General features: G+C 39.3%; 4 protein-coding genes across 13 annotated transcripts; 1 reads left to right on the forward strand and 3 right to left on the reverse strand.

Annotated features, from left to right (window-relative positions):
- Positions 1 to 455: 455 nt before the first annotated feature.
- LOC128253965 (myotubularin-related protein 14) lies at positions 456 to 21,808 on the forward strand. 8 transcript variants are annotated; one of them, XM_052982700.1, is made up of 9 exons: positions 456 to 644; positions 754 to 961; positions 1,021 to 1,077; positions 1,148 to 1,492; positions 18,288 to 19,153; positions 19,507 to 20,145; positions 20,209 to 20,352; positions 20,411 to 20,770; positions 21,238 to 21,808. In XM_052982700.1, exons 5-9 carry the CDS (start codon positions 18,423 to 18,425, stop codon positions 21,371 to 21,373), a joined length of 2,010 nt encoding a protein of 669 aa, XP_052838660.1. In that variant the 5' UTR covers positions 456 to 644; positions 754 to 961; positions 1,021 to 1,077; positions 1,148 to 1,492; positions 18,288 to 18,422; the 3' UTR covers positions 21,374 to 21,808. The 8 variants fall into 8 exon arrangements, 7 of the variants coding, with proteins under 7 accessions (XP_052838660.1, XP_052838662.1, XP_052838663.1 ...); XM_052982702.1 differs by having other exon boundaries at positions 754 to 1,077; XM_052982703.1 differs by having other exon boundaries at positions 1,021 to 1,492.
- LOC128253970 (transmembrane protease serine 9-like) lies at positions 1,421 to 4,792 on the reverse strand. Of its 2 annotated transcripts, XR_008267497.1 has the most exons (8): positions 4,383 to 4,611; positions 4,277 to 4,322; positions 3,757 to 3,902; positions 3,111 to 3,704; positions 2,594 to 2,642; positions 2,409 to 2,530; positions 1,619 to 2,354; positions 1,421 to 1,555 (listed from the first exon to the last, which is right to left on the reverse strand). XR_008267497.1 is itself a non-coding variant. In XM_052982715.1 (7 exons), the coding sequence occupies exons 1-7, from the start codon at positions 4,606 to 4,608 to the stop codon at positions 1,987 to 1,989; spliced, it is 1,551 nt and encodes a 516-aa protein (XP_052838675.1). In that variant the 5' UTR covers positions 4,609 to 4,792; the 3' UTR covers positions 1,502 to 1,986. The 2 variants fall into 2 exon arrangements, 1 of the variants encoding a protein (XP_052838675.1); XM_052982715.1 differs by having other exon boundaries at positions 1,502 to 2,354; positions 4,383 to 4,792.
- LOC128253978 (glucose-induced degradation protein 8 homolog) lies at positions 8,625 to 11,131 on the reverse strand. The gene is given in 5 exon segments (XM_052982731.1): positions 8,625 to 9,412; positions 9,414 to 9,558; positions 9,610 to 9,755; positions 10,668 to 10,731; positions 10,791 to 11,131. Coding segments are annotated over 3 exon segments (708 nt in total). The 5' UTR covers positions 9,713 to 9,755; positions 10,668 to 10,731; positions 10,791 to 11,131; the 3' UTR covers positions 8,625 to 8,952.
- Positions 21,726 to 22,952, reverse strand: LOC128253974 (uncharacterized). 2 transcript variants are annotated; one of them, XM_052982728.1, is made up of 2 exons: positions 22,847 to 22,942; positions 21,726 to 22,747 (listed from the first exon to the last, which is right to left on the reverse strand). In XM_052982728.1, exon 2 carries the CDS (start codon positions 22,737 to 22,739, stop codon positions 21,819 to 21,821), a length of 921 nt encoding a protein of 306 aa, XP_052838688.1. In that variant the 5' UTR covers positions 22,740 to 22,747; positions 22,847 to 22,942; the 3' UTR covers positions 21,726 to 21,818. The 2 variants fall into 2 exon arrangements, with proteins under 2 accessions (XP_052838688.1, XP_052838685.1); XM_052982725.1 differs by having other exon boundaries at positions 21,727 to 22,747; positions 22,817 to 22,952.
- Positions 22,953 to 23,145: the final 193 nt, after the last annotated feature.

Genomic DNA, 23,145 nt, shown 5'->3' on the forward strand with positions numbered 1-23,145 from the left:
CATTTAGTCGTATACATTTTACTATTGCAGGTGATTTTCGTCAATTTATTGATCCCAGAAATACAAGGGAAAATCTTTTGTTAAAATTGTCATTTTACCCATTGGTTACTTCGTAATGACAGAAAAATTATAAATAATTCATAATACGTTCTTAACCCCATTAAAGCAAGATTTAAAAACCTTGACACTTTATTTTATATGTATGTACATTTTTTTTTTGGTAGCTTTCAATTTATTTTTCTGATATTAAACATTTAAATTATATCAATACTATCGATTGTTTCCTCTACCGAAAGTCAAAACGATCGATGGTGTCAGCTATTTGTTATGGAACTGCATTTTTCCCGGAGGGCAGCGCCGGCTAGCAACGGAGACCCAGGGCGGAGTACCCCCTATGCCCTGCAGTCCAAACAATCGATACCGACTCATCGGACGTCTCACGTCACTGACTTGACGATTACCATCACTAACACAAATCAAAACAAACAAGGTATTTTTTTTACATCAAAAACTAAGGCAATTGGACGAAATTGGTGGCTTCGGTGTCCTCGCCACGACGCACCCTCCCTTCCTTGGGTGCCCCATCTCCGGCAGACCGGAGTCTATTCCTGGTGGATTAGGATCGGCTCATCTCCCCGCCCAAGGTAACTCACACAACCATCTCGGTAGCTTGTTTACATTTAATTTTGGGCAAGATTAATTATAGAATACATTCAAATTTAATTCCTACTCATAATCTACTCTTTTCATTAGCAATACTTAAGGCCGAACTCAGACCGTCGCCTAGATGAGAAGTGGTTAAAGCTATAATGGAAGTGCAATTTTTGGACGCTTAAAATTACAAGTGTTTGGGCAAAAACGCCACGGATGTGAATTACACGGCACCAAATTGGAGGCGTTTGCCAACCGGGTCACCTAATCCTGAGGAGCTCCAAGGGAAAAGAAAGGACGTGCTAAAAGGGTAAGTACGCTAAATAAATCCCTTAATTCATTAAGTTTCGCTACCCAATTTAAACGTAGTTGGACGCGCGGCTGGGGAGCGGAATTAATGCCTCTAATTCCAGATTAGATTTCACAGTGAGTGCTTTCAAACAATTCTTTGACTGCCTGATTTCACAAATTAATAACTAAAACTAATTTATTTCAGAGTTCAACGATGGTCATTGTCCAAGCTGCGACCAGAAGAAGAGACCGCTAGCGGCGAAGCCCGAGTCTGCACGGATCCAAATGGTTCGGAGGATTCACGCAGCGTCTGCGCCAGAGGGCCCGGAGGCAGTGCGTCGGTGGTCCCAGAGATGACCAGGTGGTCAGCGCGGGTATTCGTTCCCGGAACGGACTCACCGATGGAATCTCCGTATGTGGCTGACGCGGAGGGCTGTTGCTGCTGCTGATCGCTGATGCTGCTGCGGCTGGTGCTGCTGCCGCGGATCACTGCTGCTGATGCCGCTGCGGGTGGTCGACGTGGTCTTTACGACCAGGTTAGGTCCGCCTGGTAAGTGTTCACCTTCCCAAATCCTCTAAATTTCCGGGGCCCTTTAGATAGGGTCCCCGGCGGCTTCAATATTTAAAAAAAAAACACTGTCATTTACAAGTTCAGGACTAATAATTAACTACTCACTTTGAGTTATCTAAAAACTAATTACGAATTTTTGTCTTAATTTTTTTCCCGACCGTTCTCCTACGACTTCTTGCAGAAAACTAAAGCAAAACCCTGACCTATTCAAGGTTATTTAACCCAGTTAACGAGCGAACCGGGCTAAATTTAAATAGCTATTTCCTCTCCCGCTATCAACAGTCGGTGTCACCACCGAATCTTATCGATAGCGGGACCTGCTGACGTATCGGTTGTTTTGGTATTTTCCCGACGGCTTCAACTAAAAATGCAACATACATATTAATATTTTGGCCAAGCTTACTTTGATAATGTTGTTACAATAACTAAATTTAGTGTTTTTATATTTTTATTGTTCGGAATCGTTGATTATTTTAATTAAATTGATTTATGATGCCTGCGATCCACCTAGTATATCTCATAACATTTGTGATAACCTGCATTCCATCAGATGAATAGCTGACAATACCTATTAAAACAAGGAATGGTTTTTTATTAACCGTTATCTTGTTTACCAATACGTTGCCAGAATTCTCGGGAATGTGACTTATTCCAGAGGGATTTTCAACACAAAGTTGATTTGGTTCAAGTACAGATCCTATATAATACGAGCATAATTGGGGACTGAAAGGATCAACCCTAAACTCTTTTAAATTCACATTGTCAAATATAGCCCATGCTTTATTATTTTCAACATCCTTCTGGTAGGTTTCGCTCACGATACAGATTGATTTATTTTGGCCTGGAAAAAAAAATAGATCAGGTGTCATGGCGACAGGATAAAAAAAATAACTACCATTGGAAATCACCGGTTGCATCAGTTCAAGCAAAAATATTTCATCGGAATACTCTTTGTTCTTGAAGACGGAGGAAACACCGTACTCTGCATACTTTGTTGTTCCCATCACAGACACTTCTCTAAAAAAACAATGCCCTAGGTTTTTAGAAACATTCTTTTTTTAAAACTTTAATACAACTTACAATGAGGCGGCATTTTCTGGCATGTCTGCGGCAACTGTAAGGACAAATCCTGACAAGCAAAAGGTATAATTTTAGAGTACAGCTGCGGTCAAAATAATAGTAGTGGGACAATTTATGGTGCTCAAAAACATACCTTTAAGATACGGGACAACTTTTCGTTTAATTTATTATAATGCCTATTACCAATAAACAGAACTAGGTTAAAAATTGAATTTTCTAATTTTTCGAAAAATTGTAAAAAGTAATTCCTTAATTCCTTAAAATTCTCTTTTTTATATACTGTACTATAATAATGTTATAACAATTTAAGAAAATAACTATAAATCCTTGTTCATCTGCACTTTATCGATTTTTTTTAACAATTTTTTTTTAAAATATTACTCCTATGATAAATGTGAATTTTTATATCGGTCCCATTTAAACAACATTTCAAAATTTACTTTCGAACAATTTTTTGATTGCTATATTCTTAAGCTCACAAAGTACTATAATTTTAACCGCACCTTTATATACTTACGGTCTGCAATCAGCACGCCCTGCGCCTTAAAATCAGGTCCATAAATGGTTGGGCGTATGATCGATGTCATCGAGTTTCCATCCCCACCGCAGACACTATTAATCCACACCTCCGGAGCCACAGGCCGATTCACCTGCTGATAATTTTGCGGAACAGGTGGGATTGGGGTGGATTTGGCGGGGAGCATGTCTTTATATTTGCTTATTGTTTCCTGAATCCAATCTACATAGCTGGTCACATCCGTATACACCCCCACCGAATCGCATGTTTTTTTTCCATAGCTTATGATTCCGAACTGAACTACAAGTATCGTGTTATTAATTAACTTGACTTTTTGAGCCAACGGACCGCCAGAATCGCCTTCACAGGTGTCTCCATTCGAGACACCAGCGCAGATCTGAGTCGAATTAAGACTTTCACCCAACTCAGATTTGCAATATTGTTGATTTAGTTGATTAAGAGTGATAGTTTGAAGAATATCGCTTTCCAGCCCGTCGCGTTTACGGCCCCAACCAAAGGCTTCAAACGTTTGCACGGACGCTAATTGCTTTTTAATCTCCTTATTCAAATAAATGCACATTGGTTGAATTTGACCTGCGGAGAAGTTCATCAACAATATAAACTTTGGGTTGAATAGATCACTTACGATTGTAATCGACACTATTTGCCAGTTTAAGCAGGCCTATATCGTTCTGGCCACTGAATTTATTGTAGTCACGGTGCTGTAAGCCGTAACTGACATCGTACTGACGCTTTGGGGTGTATTTGTAGTACGCTCCCAAATTCACGTATCTTAAAATAATAAACATATATTATACTAATTTTATGGATCTAGGTTAAGTAAAAGTTTGTTCGAGGTAAAAAAATCTTTTAATTAAAATGTTGTATAAATGAATCATTGTGAGGTCAAGAGGTTCATCTCGAATGTGCAGTTGAAATATGAGATTTTGTATACGCTCTGATAGATAGGTGTGGTTTAAGAAACGTGTAAAAAAAACATAATTTTATTTTGTATATGCGGTGGAATTCTCTTATCTTCAAGTTGAAGTCAAATTCTGCTTATTTTTATTAGCAAAAATGTCAAACTAATACAAAATTTAGTTTAGCGGCATAAAGCTAAATAAAGCTGAAAATAAAAATAAATAATAATATAATAATATACTTACAGCCTTTGTTTGGTATCCAAGCAATGAGCAGCAGTCAAAATAAAGACTAAAATGTCAAAAGCTATTTATGTTATCAAGTTTACGTTTGTGTCATTCAAATACGAACGTTTATTTATCACTGTGCCACCGCATTGAAAATGATTGCTTTGATTAAAAATGGCTGCCATATAAATAGAATTTTCAAAGTTTGCGTTGGAGCCACCGCTAATCCTGCTCCCAATCGGAGATCCACAGGGATACTCCAGGAACTGGGAAGCACCTTGGTGGCCAAGAAACAAAGCGAACAAAGGAATCAATGCAAAATGTGACCGCATTGCACTCGAAGCACCCATCAACTAAAATCAAATCGTACATTCTCTGAGCTCAGCTGCTCTTATCAGTGTTCAAGAGATTTATGTTAAATGGTTGGGAAACGCCAAAATGAGTGTTCTTGAATTTATTAATAGGTATCAAATTATGTTTTACTCTATTTTATCCAAAAATTGTAAACAAAAACAAAAGTAGAAGCGAATATTTTTATACCCTTGCAGCAATCAGCAAATTATAATATTCTATCAAACGACTATATATTATTGTTTATGTATACATGTTTGTTTTGATAATAAGCACAGGAGGCAAATATATTCAATAAGACAAAAAAATTGGTCCTTGCTTTGTTTTTTTTTTTTTTAGTTTAAAAAACAAAAAACAAACCACAAATTAAATAATTGACACTTATTCAAAAAATTGTTCGACTGTTTGGGAAGAACTATTAACTTAAATAAATAAAATTGGCTTATATTATTGGTTTTTTTTTTATTTAAGTCTCAATTTTTCTTGTTGATTTAGTGGCTAATTTAATTATTTAATATTTTTATTAACCAAGCTTGTTGTGCTGGCTTTTGTTTTGTGTAACTTCTTCAGTCTACTGATATTAATCGCTTCTTGTCGATCATTGCCTTCCTCTCTTTAGCAGGAAGAGATATCGCCTGTTTGTTTGGTCGATCATCGACAGGGTCATCTTCAGGTTCAGATTGTGAGAATGAGAAATCTGGGAATTTCTTAAGCACAGCACATTGAGAAGCGAACAACACGAAAGAGCAAAAAAATCCCCGCCATTTAACTCGTCGCAATAGCCTAACAATTGCCATTGGGGCTTGTCACTACCTTTATTTTCTGATTAAATATTAAAAACGTTTTGGTTAGTTGTGCCTTATTATTTTGTTATTTTTTTTTTTTTGGATATTAGACTTACTTCAAATTTAAAGTTTGCAAGCTATGCGATGTAACTTAGTTATATGTTTGTTGCTTAGGAATAGCATTGCAAAGATTAAAAAGTTGTTAACCGAATTAGTCTAGTTTATCCCAGCTCCGAACCAAATCTTTACTCCAGCCCTTTCGAATTAAGTCGATAATAAAAGCCTTCTATAGAGGTGGAAAAGCATCGATGTTGTGGACATCGATTTATTGGGGGAAAACATCAATACTTCATTGATGTTAAAAAGAAACATAATATTTAAAAGTGGAATTGTTTGTAAAGGAATTATTAACGGCCCATAGCAATAAATCTAACACACTTTAAAGTCTTAAAGTCCATATTTGTTTATGTTCGAATAAGCGTTAGATTGAAAAAACATTGATGATGTACTGCAAAACATCGATATTACAGACTGATAGACATCGATGACATCGATATCGAAGTTTGCCCACCTCTACTTTGTCTTGTTTTCCCACCTCTATGTTGTTTTTTTGGTCGCGGCTGTTTGACGTTTTCCTGTCTTATTATATTATCATATTATAATTACTATTTTGCGCATATTATTAAAAACGGAATCGTGAGCGCAACGACGACAACAACCGTGAGCGCATTTTAAATTAGCGGCCGCGATTTTTGATGACGTTGTCTTGTTTTTAGGGCGTTAAAAGCAAAGTAAAAGCAAACAAACGCGAAAAGCGAAACGTGTAAACGGCGTAGAAGAGATAAAAGCGACTCAAATACGCAGCAGATAAAATACTAAAGAAAGGAAAAAATCACGAGATTTCGTATTAATATTCGGCAACTTTTTGCGAGTGTTCGTCGTGTGCTTGTGTGTGTGTTAAGTGGGGAAAAAAATAAGGAATAGAACGGTAAATGCAGCACCTCAAAAATGTGCAGCCTGACGCTAAACAACATGGTCAACGTAACGCAGCAGGACCTCCACGACCTATTGGAAACTTTCGAAAAAAAGTCCTTCGAGGCGGCGGCCTTTGAGGAAGGAACGGCGGTAAGATTGATAGTGCCCGTATGTGTGTATGTGTGGGTTTGACATACATTTAGGCGCACGTGCACGTGCTTGTCGCCGCAAAAACACACCCACACACAGTGGGAAAAAGCTTGCGGTGCTAGTGTGCGTGGCGCCTACGTCGAGGACACGTCATTTATCCTTTCCTCGTCTTGCTCTTATTCTCTTCTCCCTCTCTGCTTATACTGTCCTCCTCCTTCTCTTCTCCTTGTCCTCTTCCATTTGCCGCGCCCCGAAAATCCTCAGCCACTCAAAATGGCCGCCATTAAGCTTCCTACAAGGAAAATCGCATTTTCATGGAAATCAATAGGCGGTAACAACATGTCATTTGCTAGCCTAATGGATTGAATTCGTTCAAGAGCTGGGTTACTCTGGAGATATGTATGTACATAGCTTTTTCGTTTGTTGCTAGTCATTAACCTAAAAATGATCAGTACCCGTTAAATATCTTAGTTGCATCCGGGGTATTTAATCAGGACTTTTTCGTTCCTGTTTCTGTTCACTTAATCAACTGCAGGGTCTAAGCCAGTAGTTCTATTTAAAAATTTTTGTTTGGTTAGTTTTTTTTTTTTTGTATACCTATTTGTAATTCATTAAAATTAAGCTAAATAAAAGTAATTTGTGTTTGTGACATAGTTTGGATAAATAATCCTGATTAAAGGAATTCATTTACAATCTTTTTTAAATTTTTGACAAAACAGCCTTAACAGATTTAAATGAAATATTTTTATAAATGTCTAATAACAAAATTTTGAACAAAGTTCTCCCTCTCTTTATCACCTTTATCAATTCAAAATTGAATATTCCACATTGAATTATAAGTCGCATAAATACTGGTTATAATCTCATTCCTTAATTGAATTAAGAAATAACAAACAAAATCGGAAAACTTTCTTTGTTGCTTTTTGTCTCAAATTGTTACTGAAATTCAATATCCCACTTTGCTTAGCTAAGCGGTAATTAAAAGCCTAATGGCCTTTTAAGGCCTGCTCCCGATTCACGCATTATTGTGCATTATTTCCTTGGCACGCTCTCATACTCGGCTTTTGTCTTTAGGCTTAAGTACACCCCCTATTTACACCTCTTTGAACCCCTTGAATGTCACGCACGCCTTTTAATAGTCGAGTATGTAATTCCGTGTTATCGCCCGCTTAACCAGCAATAACACAGAATAACGACTGTGATGGCAACTTGGCAACAGCGGAATCGCTTGTTCCGCTGCTCATTTGCATGCCACTACGCTGATGATGGTGAATACATTTGAGCCGAAAGCCAGGCACGGGCACCTGGAAACAGAGCGAGGAAAGCCAGGTGAAAACTTGGCACGTAACTCACGTTTTAGCGGCGATCTTACATTTTTTTATTCAACTGCAATCGGCACATGTAATTGATAAACCGCCTTGGCCAAGGAATACTACTTTGTTGCATTCGTGGTTCTACGTTACGATTGCAAAAAAACACACATTTTTATCAAACAATGCATAGCCTTATCGCTCAGTTCGATTTGATTTTCCCCAAGTATTTTCCTTATCTACCAGCGTGTTGAAGTCACAAACCAAAAGCTACTGCCCCTTGATACAAAACATTGCATTTTTGATGGGGTGCAAAGGGTGAATTATGTGTGCGATTCTGTCTCTCTCTCTCTCTCTCTCTCTCTCTGTATTTATATTTTTCCGTCTCCCTAGGGTTCAAGGTTAAGTTTAGCCACAGCGATTAGATTAGTTGCCCAACCAATGGAACAATGTTTAAGCCAATGACGTACATATACCGGCGATATTGTTTAAAAGTTCCTAAAATGTTAGAAAAATCGACTGAGCGATGTGTTAAAAAAAAACAATAAGAACTTTATATTTCCTGAACATTTAACGGTACAATCTTAGCTTTAAATTATATGTATAAGTTATATGTTTTGAATGAGATTTTATGACGGAACCTCTCATTTAATTGACAATTTAAGTCCCCATATAAAAATTGTACATACAACTATTTCTTTCCAATATTCAAAACTTTTAATGTTTTGGTAGGGACTTCCAATCCAAAGCCCTTTATTTTTGTTGTGCTCATTCTCTTATCGGGGAACAAAAAAAAAAACAATATGAAAAACTCACGGCTGGCACGTGACACAAAATAATTTGCGTTTTTAGATTACCAAAGGGAATGCGTCTTATCAACGAACATTTAAAACCGTTTAAACCACCACCCAAAAAAAATAAACCCAACAGCAAGTTTGCTTAAACTTACATCAAGATATGGAAATATTTAATATTTAACATCCATTCAAAAAATGACATTCATATTTGTAGGTTGGCCAAAAAAATACATTCATATGTGTAGATTTGCTAAAAAAAAAAATACAGTTATATATAGTGTCGCAGTAGACGCCGATCGATGGACTATTATTGTGTTTTAGCTGCCTTAGAAACCCTGGAAGCTTCGGCGGAACTCTTCTTCAAAGTCCCCATGGCCAAGATCGACCTTGTGAAAGTCGCATCCCTCAAGCTCCAACTTGGCCTGGGCCCAAAGGATCAGCTTGATGAGGAACATCATCCGTGGCTCCATGGGCGCCTCTTTGACCTTATTATTCGCATCCTCGCAGCGCAACATGGCTGCATTTACTTCGTTGGCCACCTTTTGACGATAAGAGTAGTACATCAACTCGCCGTACGGACTGTATTCCGGGCGGTCGAAGGCCAGGAGTCCCATGGTCCGCTCCACTTCGTGGAAATGCCTCGGATCGACATTGACGAAGCCCGCAGCCTTGCTCTGGGCGAACTTCAAAGCCTTTTCCATCTTTTGATCCCGGATCATCTCGATCAGACGCAACTGTTGCATGTGGAAAAACACATAGTTGTCTGTTTCGAAGAGGCGCGGATATCCGGGTGGCCAGATCCATGGCGTATTTGACCTGGCCAACTCTCACGGCATCCTGTATCCTCAATCGATCCCCGATGGTGTCCATGTGGGGACCCGGCTTCACTGACGCCTCCGTCATGAAACGCTTGGCGGCCTCTTGATAACCCTCTAAAAGGAAAGAAAATGTAAAAGAAACTAGATCTATTAAGAATAACCCACCTGTCACCAGATAGTCCATCACCAGGCGGTTAAGATCCGCCTGTCGGCACTGGAAGCTCGTCATTCGGTGGGGCCACAAATTTGATGGCTTAAACTCAGCCATTCTTAATATATCTAGTTGGATTTAGGTACTGAAATTCAAAAAACTAAAAGCTTCATTAGGAAACTATGAAAATTTATATTTTCGAAAAAACAGACTGCAGATATTCCGGCATGCCAAAGAATTCTTTAAAAATTTATTTTAAAATGTATGAGTAGTATAGGCCTAAACAAATAATATAATTTGAGATGCCTAAAATATATAGAACCAAAACATTTTTTTATAATTGAATATAAAAAAGTCATATTTTTTCAGTTTTTTTTTAGTTTTTATTAAAAGCCTTAAAAAAAATTATTTTCCAAATATTATAGATCTTGTTAATATTTCCGTTGCTAATATAGCAATATAACTATTTCCTCTATTATTGTAAAATATTTAATATTAAGATTCAAATTGTTATTTTTAATGTCTCACAGTTAGCTTTCGTTTCCCCTCGCTTTTAAGGTGACAAATTTATAATGTATTTGATAATAGTTTTAATCATGTAATTTTTGTTGATGCCCTCGCTTGTTTGCCATATACATATGCTCTTCTCTCCGCATTTGGATGTGACGTTCGTCTGTGTAAACAATGTGCTGATCATTATATCACTTTTGTTTTCAGCACGATACATATTATTTTTGCGCATTTGTTGTATTTGGCACGGACTGATTTATTTTCATGACTTGGCCGAAACGGCATTGAAAACTGTTGCAGATGCAAATGCAAGTGTGTATTGGTGTTTTCATTTGTATTTAGTATCCGTGTGGGTGGGTCGGCCATCTGTCTGCTCGTGTGGGCGCCAAAAAGTGAATCTCAGCCAAGCGAAAATGCCAAAAATAGAAGGAAGGCTTTTTCTTTTTTCTTATAAATATATCTCTCACTTTCGTTAATATTTTCGCTGATCAACATTGTGTGTTGTTTGCCGCTTTCGTTTTTATATTGTTTTATTTTTTATCTCCACTGTGTGAAAACCCACCTGTTGTTGTTTTTGTTGCTGTTGTCGTTGTCAATTGAAGATATTTGCAAAAAAATTTCACCTGCTGAAAGGGTATGGTGGTGAAAAAATGTTGCACATTCTGTAGGCCTGCAGGAAACCTACTATTGTTTGTATGAAGTCGGTTTAAAATGGTTGTTACTGACTGATTTCTGGTGCTTTTGGTGAATGGTTAAAACCCAACCAATCGAACCAAAAACAGCCGCGAAGCAAGCGCTGCCTTTGGCGCCTGCTGGAACACTATTCAGGGCCCAGGACCTGCAGGACCCGGACGGCCAGCTATTCCTCCGCATTCGATGTGTATCCCGCCTGGCCCCTTCCAGTCTGCATCTAAGTCCTTCCAGTCCAGAGATTGCACTCGTTTTTGGGGGTTGCAACGAGTTCCAGGAACGGTGGAACCCCGCTACGGGATACCCAACGTACTGGGATATTTTTGATGACGTTGTCAACTCTCCTGGTCTCCTGTTTTCGCTGGCAGCAGTCTGTGCCGTGGCCACGCCCCCGCCGACAACTACTTTCCACCGCCGCCCCCGGAAACGGATGCAGCTGTGCTGCAAGCCGTGCGGCGTCATTTGTGTGGGCGCTTTGGAAAACGCGGCACAGGCGCGCAGGAATGCCCGGAAGAGCGGAAGTGCGACGCCTTCCAGCGCAACAATTGCAACCAAACTGCGGCACAGTGGAACCAATTCATTTAAAAAGGTCGTATAAAAAAGATTTTTAAAACTACCTTGACTTTTCGATTAAATTTCCAAAAGTCTAATAGAAAATGTAATTTTTTCTAAGTTTTTTTTTTACAATTTTTAATAAGCGTATCAATTTTTAAAGAATGTCGAGATCTATGTTTGTGTTATGTTTAATGTTTGTGCTATGTTCCATAACAGGTACCTAAACCATTTTCAGTAAAAAAAAACTTAATAACTACATTATATAGTCGAATATTTATAATTCTAAAGGCTTAAATTTATATAATGACAACATTCAAATGGACAAGGTTGATGAGTTTGCTGTGATTGATTTATAATGTGTTATGGTAGCATGTCAAGCATGCCAAAAACAATTACATGATGACCTCAGTGTGGAAAGCAGTGAACATAGAATTGCCATGAATTGCGGGTCAATGCTTATTGTATTTATTAATGTTAATTATTGGAAATACTCCTGCATCCAAATGCAAGATTTAAGATTGTGAGAATTACCATTACATTTAAAAACTACTATTTTACTTATTCATTTAATCATAGTAACACAATTTTATAAAACAAAGTTACATTTGTAGATTATTAAAACTAGCTGAAACTGAACGTATACAAAACTTTAAAAAATCAAACAGATTTAAAAAGTTGCTAGGAAATTCACACTTATTTTCCACTATTTAATTACTTAGGTTTGTAAATTACCTAAATGACTTATGAATTAGATTATTACTGGCCAAACATAGAAAGCTTTTAAAAATGAATTGAGACTGTAGACTGTATGAGACTGTATGTTTATCTTGTCTTAATGAATTAAAATACATTTTATTTCTTTCCACTGTGCTGGCTATTTGGGGACGCTGCACCCTTTTATGATGGCCTGTTGCACATTGAACTTTGCGCCCACGCGTTTGTCTGTGCCACCCCGCGCCGCCCCCTTTTCCTTGTTAATGTGTGAGTGAGTGTATCTAAGGACCAGCTGTTGCTGCAAGGTGCGTGGGTCGCACCACAGACACTTGTGCCAGGAACGCAGGAGTGAAAATAAAGGTTTTGCTATGCAAAAACCGAATAATGGGGCGTCACTAAGAGGAAGGAGAGTTCGAAGTTTGCAGGGGAAGTGCATCTGGGGCCGTAGTAATAAGAGCAGCTGTGCTTCCAGCACTTATCGGGGATGCAGCAGCTTTCCGGGCGCATGTCCGGAAAAGAGAGAGCCAGCGAGTTCGATTTGATTAAGGGCCACTGCGATAAAGGGGTTCCAATGCTTCCAGCAATATATGTACAAACATATATAGCTATTGCAACATTCGAAGTGCAGCAATGTGAGACACCCTGCTGCGGAACTTCTTGCGCATTCCGGACTAACTGCCCAGCATCCGGGTCCACCATGGAAGCATGATTAGAAGAAGGGCGCAATTCGCTATTTTCTACTACGTTACGCTATACTCCTCCGATTTTCCACCAATGTGTGGTTTCCGAAGCTCGGATGGTGCGGATTTCGAGGCACCAACTTGGGATTCATGGGCTCCTGCTCGCTGACAGATAAAATCGATAATGTGCGAAATGGCAATGCCGCTTTAGTCAACTATTTGCAGGGAGTTCGGGTTCGGTTTCTGGGATGGGGATCGGCATTTGCTGGATTGTGCTGTAGCCCATCGCAGAAAAACAGGGGATGTTGTTGAGTTGCTGAAAGCGAGGGAAATATTAAGTTGTGTGTTTGAATGTAGAGTTATTAGGAGCGCAGAAGTTTTGTTCTGCTCAAAAATACCATACAAATATACTCTTTTTGGGTATTTATTGATTTTAATTGGTTGAATTGTTTTGTATTATAATCACTTGGAGAAAAATTGTCCATGACTTTGTTAAAAAGTTCAATAATTTGAAAACTACAAACATAAAATATAAATATAATTATTTTACCACATTATTACTTAACTGAGGGTAAGTTTTATTTATATCATTTTATATTCAGTTGAAAAACAATATAATCTCAAAAAATATATATCTCAAAACTTTACGTTTGTCTCTCAGAAACCGAACAATTTAATAGCAATAGTATATAAACTTAACCTTCAATAGAAGATTAAAATGATTGTTTATATGCTTTTCCTGTTTAACCAGGAAACCTTACTATAAAATAAATCTAAATTTTAAAATCTATAGTAGAACTTTCTATGCCAATAGCTCATTTACTTTTTATGCCCATGCAAATTTAAATCAAATTGATAATCAATTCAATGAGATGACCTTTTTTTCACATTACACTGAACTGTGTGATGGGAAATCAGAAAGCGAGGAAAGCGATCGGCGCCTCGAGGAAATCCAATTCTGGTTGTGGGAACACGAGTATGCGTGTGTGGGCGGCGAAAAATCTCTTCCTGACTGGCTGGCGAATAAATTAAGCAAATGATAAATAGATTTCTGAAATATGCCCCCTTCATTCCAATAATGTTCATTGCCCGTAACGCCCACTTGGCATGGATGTCATTTATTGCGCTCAATTATTGCTATTGCGAATTGTTTGATGTATTTTTTAATGTGAGGGCAGTAAACAAAAATCGTTTGGCTCTTCAACGCGGCCAAAAAACTTCCGCCTCGAACGTGTTTCAGAGCTCTCGACTTCATCACCATGGCATCTCACCCACAAAGCGGTTTCAATGTCTTTCGAAAGTTGTCCCACACTGTCGAGTGTTTTTCACCCATGTGATGCAGTCTAAAGAAATAAATGCAAATCAACTGCACCGGCAATTTGCATATTAAAGGATCATTAATATCTCCTATTGATGTGTATGATAATGCATAAATTAAGAGAAATGCTGGTGGGTAACGCAAAGATTACCTGAAGTAGTGGAGGATAAAGAAAAAAAAGAAAAATATACAAAAAGACCATAAAAACTATTAATGTATTTTGATTTATGTTTGCGACACCGTTTTTAAGGACATTAAAATGACACTCTATTTTGCATTGCAAAAATACTTAACTCTATGTTAAAAAACTGAGAATCATTGCACACTGCGCCTTGTTTTTGTTTTCTTTGTGATGAAAAACAAAGCTTATTTTAGTAATGTGAATGGAAGTATAAATACGTCTTATCGGTAAACAAGAAATGGAACTCCGTCGAATATCAAAAAAACTTTACTCTGCAGAACTGTACTGCCTTTATATCCAGTACCTTGATTTGGAACCTGATCCCATTCCTGACTCAGAGCTTGAAAAGTGGGCGCAACTTGTTTTTATATCTGGGGGTCTTTGAACGCCGACTATAAAAACAACAACAAAGCGGCGCTGGAACAACACGCTGCACATTTTAAAGCGCAAGCATAAATCATGTAAACAAGAACAACGAGAATAAAACGCGGAACACACTCAGTCAATTGGGTGTGGTCAGTGGCCTCAGGTTTAAGCCTTAGTTCGAGCACTGAATAATTCATTCAAGAAAAGCCATATCCCACTCGCTTCAGGTTTGATGAATATGCAACGTGTTGTTTTCACATAGGCCTTCTTTCAACTTTTCAGGTTGCCCATTTGCCGAATTGAGCCTGGAGTCAAGGAAAGGAGTTGGTTGTACAGTGCAGCTTGTTTAAAACGAAAAATCGTTACTAAATTTTAGGTATTTTTCAAGACACCAATTTATATATGTTATCATAAATTAAGACGTGTCTTTAAGAAAAAAAAAAATTGGAAATCCCAAAAAATAGGTTGAACTTTTTTTTTAAGTTTTGGAAAAGTAAAGTACATACTAATCAAGTTATCATATTGTTGGTAATTTCGAGTCTAAACCAAAATTCGTTGGTTTACATAGATTAATAAAACATTATACGTGTTGAAGGAGATATTTAAATTTTATAAGAAAATAAAATTTTTCTTTTTCTCAAGGTATATTTTTGTTGAAAATTATATGTTATACAGTTCTGAATAACTGAAAGGTGGTTTAAGTTTTGAAGTTGTCGACTACCAACTTATATTTTGTAAAGAAAACTTGGACTGTAGGAAGTCGGTGCTAAAGAAGTGGCACTGTATTGAATCGCCGACCTCTCCGCGCTTTTCTTTTGCTGTTTCCCTGTGCTCGGTCGAATTGGTTTGGTTCGGTTGGTGGTTTTCTCGGTTCGATTGCACGAGTATACGAGTACGATTATTTTCAGCTGTGCGGTTTTTTAACGTAGTGTTGTGTGTTATGGTTCAGCTTTTCTGCTTTATTTTCCGCTTGTTGTTTCTTATTTCTTTTTTTGTGAGAGAAGAAAAGTTTGTCGTAGTCGCAGCATCTGCTGGATTTTTCTGGTGGCCCAGCATCGGCAGAGTCTTTAAAATCCGGGTTTCTGAGGCGAGCTTGGCTCGAAAGCCAGCCTTCGGTTCGGATTTCATTATTTGGGTCAACTGATGATGAAAACAATAATGATGATGACGCTTAATGATCACAGCGACAACGCTCGCCAACTATTTTTCACGCTGTAACTATTTGAGCGCGCGTCTGTTTGTTGTTTTTAGTTTTACAGCGCCTTTGGAACAGGCGCTCAGTTTTTCAAGCAAAGCGGCTGCAGTTACAATTGCATTTACTCGCTTACAAAGAAAACAACAAAAACGACGACAGCAACAACGAAACAACGGCAACAGAAGCAGTGAGCAAGCAGTTCAGTACACACAACAAAAACAGTAACCGCTTTGTTGTGCTCTGTGTGCCTGTGTGATTGCTTTGTAACGGCAGCCTCTCCAACTTGGAGCTAACACAAACACACACACTCCCGCCATCGATAAATTATTTTTTTTTCGGCATCCCCATCTTTTACTCACGGTCCCACTCCCGTCTCAGTGCTGCCAGAAGTAAAAATTAAAATAGCTAAAAAAGCGTAAAGCCTAGACTCAGTGATATTTAAAAAAAATTAAATTGATTTACTTAATATATTAGTTTATTGTGCAGATGAACGAAATTAATTTGAAAAATATGCGATTTTGAAAAACTTGCGTTAATCCTCAAAAATTTACTGTATAAACTGTATAACTGTAAATTAAAGGCGATTAAAGGCGAATTAGGAAAAAAGGCTTTGTCTTCAAAGTTTGTCACTCATACGTACTGTTGCCTTTTATAAAACAAAGGGTTAAAAATAAAAATTTTTGTTGGTACAAAACCTGTACGTTTTTATAAAATTATTGTAATAAGTCAAGTTGTATTATAGGAAATGGTCAGGTGCGCAACACTGCTAACCAAACACTTGAACAAACTGCGAAAAGCTAAGCAAATATTCAGTAAATAAAAGGCAGCGAGAGCAGCACTTTGAGTCTAAACTTAACATTTTATATAATTTTGGCTGGTTTGCTTATGCAATTTCAAGTGGTTAAAAAGTACACAACAAAAAGCCATAAACAGTCATTTGTTTTTGCGTGCTCCCCGGTCGGCTTTTCGTTAGTAATTGTAATTGCGTTTTAGTTGTTTTGCTCGTTTGCTTCGCACTCTGCCTACGTAGTAGTTTTCTCTCATACACAAACACACGCACACACATGTGTACGCTCTACTTAGTTTTCATCGGGTTTGTTTTGCTCGTTGCTTCGTTTTTGTTGTTGCAAATTTTTGCAGGGCTTTTGTCTTTGTCTTTTTTTTTTCTTTTTGCTTTATAGTTAGTTTTGTTATTTGCCCATTTCTCTTTGTGAGCTAAAAACCTGTTTCCTCAAGGTGTTTGTGCTTGTGTACGAGTGGTTGTTATTATTATTATGCTTTTACCTACTAGTAGTTGTTTGTCTGGGACAGCTGGCTGGTGGCCATGCCCACCGCCGCCACCGCCCCTTTGCTAGCCATTTTTTCTATTTTTAGCCAGTCGCCTGTACAACCTTTAGAATTTTTTCCCGATTGTCCCACAGAAAATAAATAAGGTTTACATTTATCAATATATTTTGATACTAAAACACTGATTATTTTTTAAAATAAAAATATAAAACTCGAGTTGCTGTATAACTTGTTGCTTTATTACTTTGTAATAATTTAAAAACATTATAACATCAAATTATATTTATTCATTCAAATAGAACTTTGTCCATAATTTTTTGTTTTTTGTGCATCAGCCACCAATAGGGTGTATTATACAATTGTCTCGGTGGCTAATTGCTGCTGTAACTTGACAACATTCCCCATCGCTTATCGCATTCAACCCTTCAGTGTGGCAAATACAGATAGCCAGCCAAAGTCGACCGATTCCAGATTCCAGTTCTCCTTCCCGGGAGCGTGCAAGTTCCATTGAACTCGGGTTAGGAATGTATATATAGTATATGTACATATATATATTCACACATCGTGAACGCATGAAAACCAGTTGCACTCCGCGTTCTAATCTCGCTGGCCATTAAGACTCGATGCCAGCATCGCTGATTTATTCAAGCAATTGAGTTTACACACCGCCCCGTCAAATACTTTATGATGGATAACCAAACCCAAAGTCAATGGGTATCGCCAGTCTGAGGTCATTGTTAAGGGGATCAGATCTTAGATCGGACAAACCCAGCTTAGAGTGAGAGATAAAAACCCGGTTATCTAGTACGTATACGTAATATTATAATCTATGTTATAAAATTATTCGGAGAGTGATCAGACTATATAGCGTTTGAGGAATTCAAGGCTTATTTATCTTTCGATTTCCATAACAATGATTAAAATGTAAATTAAGACTAAGACAAAGTGTGAAGTTTTGAAAAGTTGCACTAAGTCATATATTTATATTGAGTCAGCCTTAAATAATTATAAAAATATCATCAAACACAGTATTTAGAGAGAATGTTTAAAAAAATGTTTTTGTTTAAATACCAAATAAACTTGTGATACTCTCCCAGCTCTTAATGGATCTGTTTTGCAAATATGTTCTCTCAGAACCTTCTCTTATTTATTTAGCCTTATGTCAATGGATATCCACCACGTTTATCTTCTTTCAGGAGTATGATATCTCCAAGAAATGCGAATACCTGTTCAAACTCGACTACAGCCTCATCGAGCTGGACAACACAAATGGACTGCTCAGTCCGCGGTATCCTGGCCGAATACTCATCCCGGAGTGCGAGCATGGACACATGGCCAAGACGCTGGTGCCGGGAAATGGCCTGTTCGGGCCAGTTGGCGGCGGATTGGGTGGAGGAGGAGGAGGCTCCTCCGGAACCACGGCTACGGCCACGCCTCTAAACAGCAGTGCAGGGAGCACCGGAAGCGAGGGTGCTGGCATCCAGGCCTTCGTGACCTTTGCCAATCCCGTGCAGACGCAACAGCAGCCACATCCCCTCCAGCAGCAATTTCCCACGCAGCAGCCACATCATCCACTGCATCAGCAATATCTTTCCCAGCAGCCACATCCGCTGCAGCAGCAGCAACAGCAGCAGAATTCACAGCAGCAACCGCAAAATACCATCTATGAGGACCAGTACGATATACAGCGGATGCGGGAATTGGTTACGATGGCCAAGTACGCGAGATGCCGTCAAAGATTTGCCGTGCCCGTAATTATGTACCGCGGAAAGTACATCTGCCGTTCGGCCACTCTGTCCGTAATGCCGGAAACCTACGGCCGGAAGGTGGTGGACTACGCCTACGACTGCCTCAGTGGCGGCAACTATACGACGCCAAACGGGGACGAGAACGATGCGGACTCCACGGACGAGTCGCTGATCACCCACATGCACGACCAGGCTCAGTCGCAGTTCAGCTACGACGAGGTCATCAAGAGTGACATCCAGCTGCTGCACACGCTCAACGTCTCCACCATTGTGGACCTCATGGTGGAGAACCGCAAGATCAAATACTTCATGGCGTAAGTAACTGTATATTTTAAAAGGCAATCCGCAATTGCAAGTTAAAAAAATATATTTTTTATATTTGTTCGAAGTATTGTTACTACTTAATTTTTTAATAAAAAGTTTTTTTTTTATGGAAAACACTTATTTAGAAAAGTAAAAAGGAAATTTACTTATATCTTTTACACATAATTTTCAAATATTTGAAAATAAAAAAAATTATTAAATATATATGTACTTTGAGATAATATAAAATAATAGTTAATTAGTTTTGGTAAAAAAACTCCCTATTTTGTGTTCTGCAACTAGGGTAATAACCCCTTAAGAAACTGCTTTGCAAATCCTTACTGACCATATTTCCTGCTTTTAGCGTTTCTTCATCGGAGAAAGCGGATCCAAACAAGCACTACAAGAGCTTTAATCTTCTATCCCTGCCGTACCCGGGCTGTGAGTTCTTCAAAAAGTTCCGGGACAACAACTACATGGCGCGCAACCTGCACTACAACTGGAAGCAGTCTTTCAACGATGCGAATATTAATATACCCAATCTGGGACCCGCTGCGGATATCGATGTGGTGTGGCCGGAGTACCGGGATTGGGATTTGGTGGCCATCACCCAGAATTACTTGCGAGCCATACTGAAATATGTGCAGGAGGAGAGCTCCGGCCTGTTGATTCACTGCATCAGCGGCTGGGATCGCACTCCGCTGTTTGTCTCCCTGGTCAGGCTGTCCCTGTGGGCAGATGGACTCATCCACCAGTCGCTGAATGCCATGCAGATGGCGTACTTTACACTGGCCTACGACTGGTACCTGTTTGGCCACCAACTGCCCGATCGCCTGAAACGCGGCGAGGACATCATGTTCTTCTGCTTTCATGTGCTCAAGTTCATCACGGACGAGGAGTACAGCATTGTGGAGCATCGGAAACGCACGAAGACATCCAGCAGCAGCGGCAGTAGTGTTATAGTGATCAAATCCGACTGCTGCGATGATGAACCGCTCAAGGAGTAAGTATATATCTAGAAATTGTATTAGATTTTTAAAATCTAATGAACGATTTTGCCCTGCAGAGACTACATTCTGGCCTTCGATCAAGATAGCAACGACAGCTACTCAAACTGTTCCAACTGTGATATGTCCATAACAGATAACTTCTATGCCACCACACCAGCGCAAGTCAATCCGCTGACCAGCAGGTCACCCAATCCGAAGAGGTAAGAGTTCCTTAAGAATCAATGAAGACCTTACTGACTTTAATTTTATCTTTTTTAGATCCAGAACCAGCCCCATTTCAGTGCCCGGCTCGAATGCGCGGCAAAGACAGGAGTCCACGTCCTCGAACGGTAGCTGGCAGGTGGTCACGGATACGGGCTCCATTGACTCAATGATGAATGGCAGCTACATGATGCGGTTTGTGGCCCAACAGGCGGCGGACGGAGGTGGCGGTTCCTCGAACATTCCTCTGTATAATGGTGGTAATGGCTACCACTGCAGCACCAACGCAGCGTCGAGCGGCAGTGGAAGCGGAAGTGGGAGCAGCATCAGCAACGGCAGCTCGACGCACGGTTTCGTAAACGGTTCCTCCAAAGACGTGGGCGGCAGCACTATGGCCAGCAAGCAATGCATCAACTTGTGAGTCGAGAACCCATCTTGAGTCAAGAATATTTTTTGATTTTAAGAAAGCGGATCCAAACAAGCACTACAAGAGCTTTAATCTTCTATCCCTGCCGTACCCGGGCTGTGAGTTCTTCAAAAAGTTCCGGGACAACAACTACATGAATTTATATTAATTCCTGATAAGAATTTAAATAGTTGTAAACTGAGAAATATTTAAATTGATCCGTGTGGAGAATGTCAATTATTTTCAGTCAATAATGTTTTGCCGAAAACTAAGAAATAATTTCCATTCCTGCGCAGAATGTAAATAGTATTGCAGTCAAAAATAAGATATATTTTCATTAATTTCTGCAGAGATTTTAGATAGCATTGCAGTCTAGAATATTTTGCATAATGCCAAGGAATTTTTTAACTAATCTCTGCAGAGAATGTTTGTACTAATTATCAATTATCCAATATACAATTTCATTTATCCATTGCAGACGAAAGCAACGCCTGAATGCAGTGCGCGCCATCTTCATACAAGCCTACGGAAAGACGATTGGACTGAAATTCAAGGAGGGATCTTCAATGAACCTGGCCACGTTTATTGGCAACCTGGCGGACCAATTGTTTTGAGGAAGCGGAAGCAGCAGCAGCTATACTCGATTGTTAGTTTTTCACCCACATTGTTTGTTTGTTGTTAAGTGCTGCGCTTTCCACCAATGACTGTATTTCGTATAGTCCTGTTGAATTGCGTTCTTTTGTGACTGTTGACGATTGTGTAATGTAAGGGATAAATAATAACTGGTTACTGATAAGCAACTAACGAACGAACGAACCCGGCGGCTCCTAGACAATGCGTATAGTACAACTCCAGTCCTGGTTAACCCGCTCCTTAGATTCTCTATACTCCCGCTCCCCTCTCCTTACTTTTTCAGTTGTTAGTCCTTTTTCGAGAATGCAAAGCAAGCGCGAATTATAATATGCGATTCGGATTATACAATAGCCTTAAGTTGTAATTTATAGTAATGTATTTTTTAATAAACTTATGTGCATTTGATACGAATCAAAGTCAGTTAAATCAGTTAAGCGCAGAACGGCTGGACCGCCGCATGTTGGCCAGTGGCAGGTGGTCATCCAAATCCATTCGCTTCACCCGGACGCGTAATTTTTTAATATAGTACTTGGCACTTTTCAAGGGCACGTAGCAGGGTTTTTCAGGTGTTTTCGCAGTTTCACCTTTTTCTCTTTTGTTTTTATCCTGGGCACTAAACACGTTGCTGATGACCAAATCCGATTGATTGCCATTTAGGATCTTGGTTGGTGGCAGACGGGAAATATAAAACCCGTCCATTGCCAGGCGGAGTAAAGTGTCGGCCGGTAGTTCCTTGACCCTTATTGCACTGAGGAACTCATCGTATTCGCTCTGCGCTGCCTCCTGCTCCTTGGGGCCCAGCTTGTGGGTGGCCTTTTCCAGACGCTCCTGCCCCAGGATGAGATCCAGTACTTCCACCTCCAACCGACGGCGTTCCAAGTGCGTGAGAGATTTCAGAAATTGAGACTGGCTGAGCAGCAAGTCCTGGCACTTGGTCTTGGGCACGTCCGGCTGCTTCGTCGCCTGCATACACTTGTGCACGTCGCCCACCGCCCGCCACAGGGGATCCGGTATCTGACCTTTGGCCCTGGCCAGTGCTCCCACAACTGGACACAGTTTGTTCCACCGCCACTGCAGCTCGCTCACGGAAAACGGAGCACTAAGCTGAACGCCCTCGTAGCTTTCGTTGAAGGCGGTGGCCAACTGATCCCAGCCCCAGGAGTCATAATCCTCGTCCTTTTGGGCATCCTCCTGCTGGCGCAGCAGGAAAGGATATCTGCAGAGCAGATCCATGAGCAGCAGGTCGTTCAATACTATCTGGGCGGAAGAGTTCGTGTTGGATATGTTAATCTCCATTTGAGGGATGTTGGCATGGGTCAACGTTTCCTCGGCGCTGTCGGTGCTCATTTTAGACACTGTAAAAAGGATACAAATCAATAAAAGGGGTTCTTGCAGGTCGCTGTTGGCTGCTCTTAGGTACATACTTTTTTTCAAAACAATGGTTTGCCTTTAACCTCTATTTTACGTTAATTAATTATTAAAAAAGGAATTACATTTAATAATGCTTTATTTACAATTTCAAGCCAAACTAGCAGATATGGCGCTATCTTAAACAACAACTATCGATAACAGTCAGAGGCGACTTGGAGCAGTGTTGCCAATAGTTAAGCCTTTCCATAGCTACATTCTATATAAGATGGGCTTATATCGAAATGGGGAAAAACAGAAGAATCCAAAGATTTTTTAATGAATTAAAAGATTTTAAAACTATAAACATTTTAAGGTTAAACTAAATTTGTCTAAATTTGTATTT

Source organism: Drosophila gunungcola (assembly GCF_025200985.1).
Source record: "Drosophila gunungcola strain Sukarami chromosome 2R unlocalized genomic scaffold, Dgunungcola_SK_2 000004F, whole genome shotgun sequence".
Classification (NCBI taxonomy): Eukaryota; Metazoa; Arthropoda; class Insecta; order Diptera; family Drosophilidae; genus Drosophila; species Drosophila gunungcola.